At 46.7% G+C, this 13,839-nt stretch overlaps 1 protein-coding gene across 1 annotated transcript in view; it reads right to left on the bottom strand.

The window, feature by feature from the left end:
- NRG1 (neuregulin 1) overlaps nt 1-10,636 on the bottom strand; it is a 1,265,832-nt gene extending 1,255,196 nt beyond the window's left edge. Inside the window, 1 exon segment of the mRNA XM_078676354.1 lies at nt 10,098-10,636. Within this exon segment, the coding sequence (XP_078532480.1) occupies nt 10,098-10,212 (115 nt within the window). The 5' untranslated portion in view covers nt 10,213-10,636.
- Between the last annotated feature and the right edge of the window lie 3,203 nt (nt 10,637-13,839).

Below are 13,839 nucleotides of genomic sequence, written 5' to 3'. Positions count from 1 at the left end.
TGGCGCTACAGCTGGTATTTCCTCACCCAGCGGTATTGGTCACAGTGAAGGCCAGGAAGTGTCTTCTCTGCGCCGTAGGCCCCGATGTGACGTGCAGGCCTGCAGTCCCTCAGAAGCAATCAGTGCATTAGGCCGCCCCGGCAATGCTATTGCTCAGCTACCGCGACAGAGCCCGTCTGACCCTCAATCTCCCAGCAAAGTCCACACTGTTGGGGGGGGAGGAGAAGCAGGGCAGCCCCCCACTCGACTGAGCACAACACGTCCCAGCGGGGCCAGATGGACTGTCACTGCCAACCTCCACCTCTCCCAGGCAACGTCGATCTCACCAGCATTCCGGGTCCTAGGAGCTCAGCGGTGGGGAGGGGGGGGATTTTGGGGGTTACCGCAACTTCAGCACCGATGTCGCAGCTCAGGACATCTGAGCCACTCTCCCGAGCAGCCTTCAGGGGCACTCCAGTGGCAGCCTCCCTCTCATGGCAGCACCAGCTGCAGCACAGGCCGAAAGCAGAGCCCGCTGCGTCACAGACCCCATTGACGTCAGTAGGTCTGGAACCTGTCGGGAGGGCTCCGTGCCCGCAGCTGCCCCGGCGCCGATCCCACACAGCACCTCCATGCCCGCACTGGCGTAGTCAGCAACCTGGTCCCCAATCGCAAGTATATGGGTGTTTTTGACAGATTCTCGCCCCGGAGCTTGTCGCTTATGTGACCACCCTTTTGGGCTGCTAGCCACACCCCCCACAAGCCCACTGTTCATTAGAAGGGCTACATCTACTGGTTAAAAGGCAGTTAAGTGGGGCAGTCCCTATTGCTTTTGTAACTTTCTTTTAGGTTTCTCTTGTGCAGAGACTCCCAGCTTCATCCCACCTGATTGCCAACAGCTTGTGACAAAAACCTTGACACAATCAATCTGAATGGAATAAGGAGAGAAGGAAGAACAGCACATAATCAGTCTTAGAGCTGACTTTTTCAATATACAAATACGGACTTCACTTTAGTGTAAAGATTGGGCAGAATCTATCAACGAAGATGCAAAGGATTCTGTTTCGGAGTCTAGGATCCACACATCAGTGGCAACCAGAAACTCTGTGCTCCAAGGATGGGGTATTCACCTCCTGTAGGAAATTAGGTTACTGGTTGGAGGGAAGGGGTAAAACACCCCAAAAGCAGAAGTGACAATTTCTGTCAGGATAATGGTCACAAACAATCCCAAAATTAACTTGTGCTTAACCCTCTGGTAGCTTTGCACAAAAACGTAACTTAAAGGGGATGGGTAAGTATGTATGCAGCACTTCAAACAGTAATAAAGTGAAAGCACAACACATGTAACATCCCACAGCAATTTAGAAAACCAGAGTAAAATATAATAAATTATTTGAGGGCACAAACGACAAAAAACAAATCAGCAGAATGGAGATATACAATTTTAAAGATCTAATTGAAAATAGTTCCTAGAAGCAGAAAGGGCAAACCAAGGTGATCTGGTCGCGCTGGACCATCATAAGTTCAGGCGGAGCACGATGGAATGCCAGCCGGATACAGGGACCAAGGTAATCAGGCCGAACAAAGTACCTTAAATTCTGGTTTGCGGAGCGCTGCGAGATCCCTTGTCAAGGATGTGCCACATAGCGGCGATTCCAAGGAGCTGCAGGGTTGCGATGCGGAGTCCTGTGTCATCGTCAGGGATGCCATCCACAAAGGGTTTGCAATGCAGAGAAAAGCATAGAGAATGTGTTGCACAGCAGTGGTTCCGAAGCTACATGGTTGCGATGCGAAGTCACGTGGCGGCATCAAGGATACCGTCGACAAGTGTGTTTCAGGCCCACTTCCAAGGGTCCAGGACTAAGGTGGCATAACTTAGATGAGAAGCCTCAAGTCAGGTAGAGTCCAGGTGCTGGGTTCAAGGTGTTTGGAGCATTTCCTGTCCCAGAGTCTCTGATCAGGAGGCCAGACAACTAGTCCTTTTAGTAACTCTAGTGGTCCTGGGTTCAAATGCAGGACTTCTTGCAAAGTAGCAAAGCAGTCCTTCCGAGTCTTCCACAAGTTAGGAGGTGTCCGGAAGAGTTGGGTCTGAGGATCCAACATTTAAACCTGCTACTGGCACTTTGAAGTAGGACATGGTTCTGGATATTTCCACTCCCAAGAGGTGTTTGGAATTTCCTGCCTCCTTGCCCTGACCCCAGTTTACATGGGGTCAAAAAAGACTAGTGTCAAAATCCTTTGAGTGTGCTCTGCAGAGCCCTTTGTGATGTTCAAGTGTGGTCTCTAACAGCTCCTCCGCCTCATCAAGCGAGAGATGGCTCATCTTGCCAACAACTATTCCCCCTTTTGTCTCACTGTCTGTGAGTAATAGACAAAGACCAACTGGTAGTCCTGTGACCCAGGATGCAGGGATCCAATGGTTGGAGGACACAAATTCCAATGTTCTAAAAGTGAAATTTTAAGAAGTTTGACTTAAAATCCGACTTTACCATTAGGGTTTTAAATTGCAATTCTTTAGACGCCAAATTCGATATTCCTACCTGTTCCGAATTGAAAGTCATTACTTATTAACTGTAAAAAGTTAACCCAATGTTATCAAAAGGGAGAGGCGGGTCTTGCAGTAATGATGAGTAAATATGAAAAAGAAATTCACCCATAACTAGGCTTGTTCCGGGAAAATTAAGCTTTACCTACATTGTGAATGCAGTTTTTTTTTAAATTGTTAATCGTGAGGGCACACTTTTCTGAATTTGTCATATGTCCAGGGACACTGGAATTACGCGATTCTGCAACTGCGGCTTTTTTTTGCATGATTATGGACCTGTCGCATTTGCTACATGATGCGTAATCTGCTGCATAACCTGCACATTTTGAACAATAAAAAACGTGTTACATGTCAAACAAATAAAAAGTTACTAAAATAGTGGGCATGTGCGTTTGTGTGCAGTGGATTACCTTTCTTAAAGGTTAACTGGTCCTCTTTCAGTCGCCTATTTCTGTATTTGGTTGTTAAACTGGTACTGGTGGTATGAACCCTTTGCCCAGACAGTCTTATCTTGTTTAAAATCTACAAATTAATGAAGTACTGCTGTCAAAAGATGTGCCATATTATGCGCCACGATTTGCCTTTTCTTGCCACATAATTTAGTCAACACTCCAATATAATTTGATGCTACGGTATAACCCCTGTGGCCCTGAATATGGCCCAATTTATATATATATATATATTAAGCACCCAGGCCTGTGCACTTACAAAGCACAGTTTAGGGAATGACTTAAGTCGTAGAGAAACCCTTATTTATATATATTAGCTATGGCAATTTTCTTAGCTGTGCCACTACAGTGCAGCTAAAACAACGCTGAGCAACAAGGCCATATATTTGGTTTGATATATATGGGTAGTGTAAATACTAACTAAAGCCCACTTAGGACACTTAACTTCCACGACAATCTGCAATGGTCTTAATGTAAAGTTAAATAACCCAATGGGGAATGACCACACCGACGATGGTACTAAATTAGTGTATCACAGTACACAGAGTCCTATTGCTATGACAAATAAGGTCCATAAAAAAAAAGGACAGGGGCACTGCAAAGTGTTTTGCTCATTCTGGAGGTCTGTCTGGAGCAGTGGTAGGCCCTCGCAAGCCTCCCCCTGCACAGAAACAAAAAGACTTTTGAGAGCATTCCTTTAGGTTTTCATCTGGGATGCATAAGCTGATCAGTTACTGAAACGTGTTTTGTCATTGGTGCGAATCATCTGGAGAGAGCAATTATTTCGCTGCTGCCACCTTGTTGCACGCGCATACTGCAAACACCATAGTGCACTTGGGCAGATAGTTGCAAACATGTCCACTTATGAACTAAGGAGCACACAGGTCAGTGTGCCGACCACTTCAAAATGCTTTTGGAATATTGTTACAAAAATGGTGACAGTAACAAGAAAAGGTCGACATTTCTGTTGTAGTTTTTTTTAATAATACATTGAAAGACTCTTTTACTATGCATGGAAAATGATTACAAAGGCATGATTGCGATAACTGGTGGACTGGATGAGTATCACCGTATTACCTACAGTAAAAGGACTGATTTAAAAGTGCCTGTGGACAGTAAGAGAACAGCAGATCAGAGCAACAAAAATACATATCACCCAGAAGGGTATCTTGATGTAACCCATCCCAACGATATTCATGTTAGCAACTACGGAATGAAGAGCTGAATGAACCTGTTGGGGGTTGAACCAGTCACCATGAGGTTAATCATAGATCCCTGCAGTGGATGCATAAATCTACTGAGTCACCATGCCTGGCTTAATGTCATTTAAACCTAAAAGAAATACCTGCCATCTTGATTTCAGACTTTAATGCATGTTTAAAATAGATGCATAATTTAGCAAAGACAACCTTTTCATAGAGCAATTATCAATTACTGGGGGCAGAAGGTATTCAGTTTGACAAACGCTGCTTTACTAGCTTTAAGCGGCCAACCAGCTTGTTTTAGAACGCATTGACGATCTCTATTACTCGTTTGTTCACCAATTATGGCCAGTAATTCTTCCATCAAAATATATGTTGCAAGACACATACACAAGTCCTTATTGTATGTGACAATGCTTAATACTAATGTTTTCAAAAACATGATCTACTAGTCCTGAGGATATCTATTCCAAAAGACCTGGGAATTAACTGTAGACGAATGATTCACATTGTGCTAGTAAAAAACATGACCGGACCCTCAGCACATAGTAAGGAACTTTCTAAAACACACCGATGTTTAAAATACCAGTATACGAGTCGAAGGTATTAAATACAGTGAGATACAGTCTTGTTACAAAAACCTAACTGACCTCTTGGTACATTAAAGAACCCCACAGGCAAGGTGTGAAGCAATCTCAAATGGTGAGAATAAGGTCTTCTAGTGGGGACAGAGTGCAGACCTACATCACCACAAGGCGGGACAAATACCAGGTTTGCATTAATCAGTCCACTAGAAGAAAACAAAATGAGTTCACCAGGGGACGGGGAAAGGGTGAGTAACTTATTAGCAAACCACATGGCATGGTAAAAACACTGTGGTACAAAAGGGGTGGTGATGGACGGAGCATCTGAACCAATCAAACACACACACCCAGTCAACAGATCTGGGTTTAATCCATCACCGTTCTTTAGCCCACTCTGCCACCCCAGGTCAGACATGGCCATATGCAAATCAGTCTGATCATGTGCCTCATGGGAACAGTCCAGCCCGAACTGCCAAGCCATCCCTTCCCTGGACCGGAAACAAGCTTCCGAGGACCGGTTTCTGGCATTTCAGCCGTCTTCAGCCCGGCTTGCTTGAATCCAGTGGCAAAGTGAGCAAGGGGCTCACGTCTGAGCATACCCTGCCAACTTATGGTGAACAAAGTGGTACAAAAGGGGGTGGTGATGGACGGAGCATCTGAACCAGTCAACAGATCTGGGTTTAATCCATCACCACCCCCTTTTGTACCACATGGTAAAAACACTAGCAAAAACAGGCCAATTAATTGCATTTCTATCCTTTCCAATTTGTACTGTTCCTATCAGTCAAACTCTGGTAAAAATGCTAAGGTGCAATCTCCTCGCTGAAGGCTGGGAAAACGCCAGGGCCAGACGGTTTCTTGCAGATATACTATGCTGCTTACTGAAACTTACTGGTACCCCATCTCCCTGCTCTATATCAACTTGTTGCAAAGGTAGGGTCCCCCCCCCCCGAAACGTATGTGGCTACCATTACGGTTATTCCCAAAACCAAACCACCTGCACGGACTACCGCCTGATCTCGCGAATCAACACCGAGGTCAGAATATAAGCCGTGATCCTGGCGGTCAAGATATACACCACGATCCTGGCACAACGCCTGGGTCCATTCCTTAAACTATTCCACCCGGACCAGTGTGGCTTCATGCCAGCGCGCAGCACCAAACACTGTCTGAGACGCCTCCATCTGGCACTTGTCGCATACTTTCCCCCAACCTAGCACTCCTCCTTGTTGATTTTGAAAAAGCTTTCCAAAAAGTCGACTGGCTCTACCTGGAGGACGTTTTGACGAAGATGGGCCTGGTCAACAATTCAGGCGCTTTGTTCAGGTCCTCTACTCCAACCCGAGAGCCAAAGTGCTCATCAATGGAGCCCTGTCGGAGGCATTCATGATTCAAAGAGGCACAAGACAAGGCTGTCCCCTCTCACCCCTCCTATTTGCATTGGCAATGGAGTCCTTGGCGTGCCTTGTTCGGTTGGATGACTCTATCCAGGGCGGGATGGGCCTGGGAGCCACCGCACCGACACAATCACCTTGTATGAATGCCAACCTTACCGGCAATATAGTGACTCCATGGGTTTCAATCATCTGCCCTTCTATCACAACAAAGTGGCAATTGGGGAGACCCTCTGAAGTCTGGTCCTACACTGTCCTTTTTTACATGGACACCTATCATATGACGCCCATTGGGAAGAAGGGAGAGAAAATAATTTTCCTCTTCTTTCCCACCCTATTTCGACCTTTTAACAGTGGTGACAATTTTGTGAATACACATGGACACGCCAACTTTTAGGGACAGTGGTTCTCATTGTATCTTTTCATGATTCTCCTAACACCTCGTGAACTACTTCTATTATGACTCCACGGAGTATGCTCTGGTCGAATGCCTTTTTTTCTACTTTAGAAATATATCAGTCTTGAAAATATCCTTGCCTCACAATTCTACAAATACCTGCAATTGCGTCATGCCCTCGGCACACACATCCCAACAGGCACAGTACTCCCCGAGTTCAGTCCACTAGAGGCTCAGGTCATGATGGGGAACCTGAGGAAGGGCGAGGTATCCTGGATATATCGCACCCTTATCAATAACGGACCGACAACGCTTGATCCACTCAAGACCCGGTAAGAGGGATGACTGGGCCCCCTGGAGGAGGTGGACTGGAGTTACGCCCAAACCCTCACAAGTACAGCCGAACACCACCTAATCCAATTATACTACCTACGTCCTTCTTCGAACTGCACGCGCTGCAGTCAGGAACCAGCGGATTTTTATCATATGAGTCCGAGCTCACACACAGCCTAAGTTGGCAGGTTCCCCATGACCCATTACGCCTCATCCTGGGAGTAATGGACGGCCTAGATGGATCCTGAGCTGACAAACTGTTCCTTGGGACAGCCACCATGGTAGCCAAACGTGACATTGCAGCGACATGGGCACTTTCTAACTACCCCTCCCCTCCCCCCCCCCCCCAAGTATAACCAAATGGCACCAGGGCGTAGCTTGGTGTGCCGCACAGGAAAACCCATTATTTGAGGCCCAGGGATGCCCAACCAAACATAAAATCGTCTGGGGCAAATGGACGAACCAGTTAGAATGAATAGAACTGATGTTTACCTGTGTATACAACTGTACTGTTTATGCGCTGTGGATAGGGACCGATATGCTTACCTGTGTGCAATCAATGCAAGCAAGCACACTCTGAAGTGCCACAGACTATTGGTCAAAAATGCTGTGGTGTTGTTTGTACTCTCTTAAAAATCAATAAAGTTTATTAACAACAAAAAATGCGAAGGTGTGAACTTTTATGCATGCCTTTACTGGAAGTCCCACTGTCGAACCCGCCAGACCACAATATTTAGGAGTCACCAATGCACATGGTTGTAGTCGGTATGGACCGCATTGAGACCCCTTCCAGGTCATTGCTGCTGCCTATCCTTACCAGAGATGTTAAAACCCTGTGGCCCTCTATTGCTCAACCTTAAGCACTACAGTCGATCCTTCCAGGATAGCTCAGGAGCAATCTCAAATATCGTTTCAAATAATTTTGGCTATTTCTGTTGGTGCAAAGTTTGGCTCGACAGGATTACAGAATACTTTGCACGAGGACAAACGTTTACATTATGCTGAGGAACATGGTCGGTCAAAGCAATATAAACTTCAACGGATAACCATTTTACTTGATAGTAGGATATGTTTTACATTTTCTTGGGGAATACAGAAGAACATAGGTACATACTTACAGATTCAGTGTAAACAGAGATTTACGTTTACAGGAATATACGATCCAGTGTGAGATGTTAAACAAAAACGAGGTACTGGACCCTAGTGGTGTGCTGAACTATAACTTCCAAACGTTCTTATGTCACAGCAGTGTAGAATAATAGACTCACCATAGGCTATTCAGCAGAGGATTAATTTTGTTGCTTAACACTGTACAAACGTTGCTATAATTTCAAATTACTCAGACCCTCCGGATATTTTTTGCCATTCATACAAATATTCTAACTTTTTTATTTCGTTGAGATAAAAACAAAAGTAGACTTTGCATTCTCAAAAGGTGTATTTAAAGCTGCATGCTTGTTGCAGGTGACATAAACTGTTACATCATATTAACACAAAACATAATTTCAGAAATGCCTTGCTTGGGCAAATGCTAAAGCGGCGATAATTTTATCGCCGTTCTTGATAATATGCCCCTCAGTCTCCATGTGTAAACCGCGTTGTTGTATTCAGAGTGTTAAACAAGACTATGGGGCATATTATCAAGCACAGTGTTAAAATTATTGCAGCTTTAGCGGGAGAAAACTGCAGCTAAAGCGGCGATAATGGGCTTGATAATATGCCCTTGAGAATTCCAATAGAAGCCCATGTTAACACCACAACACGGGCTTCTATTGGAATTCTCAAGGGCATATTTTCAAGCCCATTATCGCCGCTTTAGCGGCAGTTTTCTGCTGCCACAGCGGCGATAATTTTAACGCCGTTTCTTGATAATATGCCCCTATGTATTTTGGAATAAAGTAAATTGGCTCCTTTTTTAATTTGGAAATACTTTTAGGTTTGCACTTTCTTGAATTAAGAAGTGGACGTAAAGAGCCTCTGTATATCATAGGAGTAAAGGGTTATTTATCCCTTTGTGCATCTTCTTACAGCACATGTGTTTGAACGCAGTAAGCTAATGAACATCGTTTACAGTTTTAATTCAATTTAAATGTCTTTTGGGTTTGATTTCTATTCAACCAATATACTAATTAAAGCAACCAAAAATATACAAAACTAGTGTGCATACCTTAATCACATGTAATACATTCAATTCCATTAAATTCCCTCGTTAGGAACCAACCAGTTATATTACTTTTCTTAGCATTAGTTCATTATTGTATTTGATATTTGGTAGAAAAGAATGTTTCACCTCGGGTTGAAAAGGTGACAACAGTTCCATACCGATTTGGCACCCCCTCTCAAAAATAACCCACATTGCAGAAAAAGTACAATCCACATAAAAAATGCATTTATTATGTTCTGGCGAAAACAATTCCAAAAAGTAAATAAACACCGTTTTGTATGCGACGACAGCTCCTAATCTGATTTTACACCAGTGTCGAATGTGATAGGACAGTGCTAGACTAGGGAGCAAACATAACACGATTTTTTATAGTCCTGCGACGCACTTAAAGAGATGGTACGTCAAAGCAAGGCAGCTCCACGCGCCTATTAGAGCGCCAACAATCGGGATGCTGGGTACCTCTGTGGCTCTATTACTACAGGGAAAACTGTGACACGCCAACTGGCACGGCGACAGCAGGCTGGGGACATCAGAGGACTTTAAAAAAAACTGTCTTGTTGTTTGTTTCTTAACACTGCCCACACTTTGCTATAATACAATCTTGGGTGTCTGAAGTTAAAAACTGAAACAGGGTGCAGAGCTAGACACGCGGTTTTCGTAGCTAGTATCTGTTCCTTAGTGCGGACTACGACTGCAAATTGCTCAGGCTGTGCACGAGGAATCTGCACGCACGCCTACAAAGAGCGGGTACGGACATCTGCTGTCTGGTTGGGAGATCAGCGTGGCTGAAGACCGGGGGAGGCGCGTGCAGCGAAGGGCATAGCGGACAGTTCAGCGTCCTCCCTACTCTTCTCTCACAGAATAGACGATAGGAGAGCAGTGGCCCACAACACGTCACAGCCCTCCGGGAAAGCTGGGAAGTGAGCGATTTACACAACTCCCTGGGAGAGGGGCGGAAGCACACCTGAGCTGCGCATAGCGGCCGGAGGGGGCGATCAAGAGCACGGGAGAAGGGAAGCACAGTAAGCAGCAGCAGCAGCATTGGCTTACCTGGCTTGGGCGAAGCGCCTTCGTTCGGAGGCTGCTTTCCCTCCTTCCTGTCCTTGCCTCCTTTATTCTTTTTGGGTTTACGCTCCTTCTTGTCTTTCTCACCATTCTCTGACATCGTGGAATTATTGGAGGCGCCCCTTGCTTTTCTCTGCCCCGGGTGCTTACCCTGAAGTCTACTGCGCAAAAAAAAATGCGCCCCTGTAAATTTCCACCTGAATCTGTGTGTCGTGCAGCTGCTAAAATGAAGCTCCGAAGTTGAATAAGTCTCTTGCCCTGTGGTAGATTTGGAGAAATCGGGGGCACCACCTGCGTAGGCTTGAAGCGGCCGCCCTTTTTTTCTGGCTCTGCCTACAGCCTCCCTCCAGTGTGCCGTACAAGACTTTCTCTCTCAGCCATCGGCCTCCTGGGACTTTTTCTAAACTCTCGCCACCCCCGGGCCTTAATTCTGCCAGGTTGCTCTTTCCTCTCCGCCCTTCTTTTTTTCGGCCGCACACACGGAGGTGGAAAGATTACCATCACACCGGGTGGAGTCAGAGGCTCAGGGCACGTTCCTCGTTATGCTTTACCCGCCCTCTTCCTTCCATCCGGGTAATCTTGCTGCAATGCCCCTACATTTTCGCCAGATGGTGCTCATACTATGGGATCCCGTGCTCTATTCCTCCCTTGACAAAAAAAAAATGCCTCCATTGACTTTAATAGAATCACCCGCTTTTCAGAACTTTGTCACCCTCCAAAAAAGCCTTAATTCCTTTTGATCTAAATGGGATCACCATCTTAAACACTTCAGTTAATCTGCATTTTTTAACTGGACTTTAACCGGAATGGAGACAGAAGGGATGAAACAGAACCTGCTCGAGTTAGATAAGAAAAGGAGTGTGTACGGTGGTGGACGAAAAAAGAAAGGGGCGCAACTGGACTGAAACTTGGGGGGGGGCGGGGGCATTCAGAAGGGGCAAGAGAAAGCCTCCTTTCAACATTTAGAATCCCCTGTTTAGGGCACCCATTGTCGCTTTGATGTTTGAAGATGTACATCTTAGAGGAGGCACACTCCATATTGGAATCCAATTTATGTTTCATCATTCCTCCAGCCCTTCCTGCAGCTCAAATAGGCCAGGGGGGCAACTCGCCTCATCCTTGGGGGGGGGGGGGGGGGGGGGGGGGGCACATGGATTAGTGGAGACAGGGATATCATAAGCGCCAAATCAAACTTACTTGTGAGCGGGGGATTCCATTAGCTTTTCTGATGATAGTGCGTAAAACACGGATTCATTCTTTGAGGCTTCATTTTGGCAAATAGTCAGTGCTTTAAAGGGGCCGGCACTCACCGGTACTGAGTATTGGCACTTCTTATTTTTACTGATCAGAGTACCGGCACTTCACTGCTAAGGAGAGCAGTGAAGGTAAGCTAATTGGTGCTAGTGCTGAGGAGCTTGAGGCAGTCAGATTGGAGCAGATCTCTACGACACTCTTGACAGCCAAATTGCATCTCTAGCTTGTAGGTGAGTGCTGAAGCATTCAGCAGCGGCTCATGTGCGTTATGCAAGGGGTGTCCCTGTTTGGAATTTTCACGCCCTGCTGTGTTTGATAGAAAAGGGCCCATTAAGGCCCTTCTCTGTTAATCACATTCACACTGTGCTTGCTGTAACCATCCCAAGTGAACCTTTTTGATAGAGGGAGTGTTGGAAATGGCCCTTTTTGAAGGGTTATCCCTCAACTTTTTGCTTTTTCCTCCTAGTTCTTCCTGACCTGTGTGTGTTGGTTTTAGGACTCTGGGTACTTTCCCACTGCTAATCAGTGCTAAAGTGCATATGCTGTAGGTGTAAACTGTGTTATGGTTTGGTATTTCCATGATTGGCTTATGTGTCAGTCCCTAGTAAAGTGCACTGCGAGTGCCAGGGCCTATAAATCAAATGTTGTTGGTGGGCTGCAGCACTGGATTGTGCCACCCATGCAAACAGCCTGTAAAGTGTAACTATGGCCTGCCATTGCAGAGCCTGTGTGCAGCCTGGGGCTGCCATGTCGACTTGGCATGTGCACACAATTGCAAGTACCTAAACCTTCCCTTTTCTACATGTGAGTCGCCCCTAAGGTAGGCCCAAGGTACCCCTATATGCAGGGTGCATTGTATGTGAAAGGTAGGATGTGCCCGGGTGTGTGTGGCCTGTCCTGATAGTGAATTACAGCCTACTTCATTTTTCACTATTGCAAGGCTACCTGTTCCCTATAGGCCAGAGTGGGCAGTTTGATTATAACATCCTATAATCCTAACGGACTCGGGGAACATTGTGGAAATTAGAGTTTAGTATGCCTGAACTAAGAATTAATAAAAAACATCTCTTAGTGAAGTTGATTTTAACATTCTGTGTTTGAAATACCACTTTTAGAAAGTAGGTATTTTTTGACCTAACAATCCAACCTGACTCTGCTAGTTTGTGTATTAGCTGGCTGTCTGAGTTGTGAGTGACGGGGCTGGGGGAGACCCCAGGAAACCGGGTGAGTCAGCACAGGGCTGAATAGACACATCTACACATAGATGGGTGGGAGGAGTCGCACCTGGGTCTGGATAGGGCTGGGCTCGCCGTCCACAATGCTGGCTCCACCTCCTGTGGTGCGTCTGATGACCCTGGCCCACACTGACAAAGAAAGAAGGTTCACACTAGCAGAATGCACCCAAAACTGGTTTGAATTAGGTACAGGCCCCTCTGCCTTCAGAGGACAAAGGATTTTGTGGTATAAATATTGGGGCCCAGACCCCAGCGATTTAGATTACTTCTGAACTAAGGACCCTGCCAGGAAGAAGGACCGGGAAAGCTGGAGGAGGAGTACTGCTGCGTGTTGAGGGGTTGGCCTGCAGTGGTTGCTTCTGTCTTGAGCAGGGAAAGGACTGGACTGTGCTTTCATCATCCTGCTGTTTTCTCCAAGGGCTTGAAGTAAAGCTTGCCTCCTGTTGGAAGTCTCAGGGATAGAAAAGACTTCAGAGTACTTGCTGGAATCAAGGAACCTGCCAAGAAGAAGATCTGGAAGAGCTGCCAGGAGGAGTACTGCCCCTTTGCTGTGTTGTTGCTTTGTTGGGTTAGCCTGCAGCTGGTACTTCTCCCTTGGGCACTGAAAGGACTGGACTGAACTTTCTCTACTTGTGCTGAGTATCTCCAAGGGCTTGAGGTAGAGCTTGCCCCCTGCTCAAGAAGTCTCACGAACAGCAAAGACTTCAAGCCAGAAGCAGTCTACGAAGCCACCGCCGACGCCATGTCATGAAGGTACCGCAGAGGGCACCGCCGCAATGCCGCACCGCGACCTTGGTCTCGCCGACGACGCCTGCTGATGCCGCCACCGAGCCGCTGCTCGCACCGTGACCTGTGGACACCACACTCCGCACCACCTCGCTTCACGATGACGCCTTGTTATCCCCGCCGACAACGCTCTATGCTGGACTCTACGCCGCTGCTTGCACCATGGTTCGAGGGCACCGCTCGTAAAATTACACGACGCACCGCCCTCATACCGCAGCCTTGGCCTACCGACACCGGTGCCATCGACTCCAGTTGTCAGCCGCCGACAGCGCTTCAGCGACAATGATGCCGCTGCTTCACCGTGACCTGCTAACACCGTGACAAGCACCGCCTTCATCTCACACTGTGACCCTGGTCTCACCGACTACGCCATTCGACGAAACCACCGATCTGCTGCTCACACCGCGACCTGAGGGCACCGCACGCCACACCGCTGCACCTTGCACCCGATG

The sequence above is a fragment of the Lissotriton helveticus genome, chromosome 2_1 (assembly GCF_964261635.1).
Source record: "Lissotriton helveticus chromosome 2_1, aLisHel1.1, whole genome shotgun sequence".
Classification (NCBI taxonomy): domain Eukaryota; kingdom Metazoa; phylum Chordata; class Amphibia; order Caudata; family Salamandridae; genus Lissotriton; species Lissotriton helveticus.
This window is presented reverse-complemented; position numbering and strand designations above follow the sequence as displayed.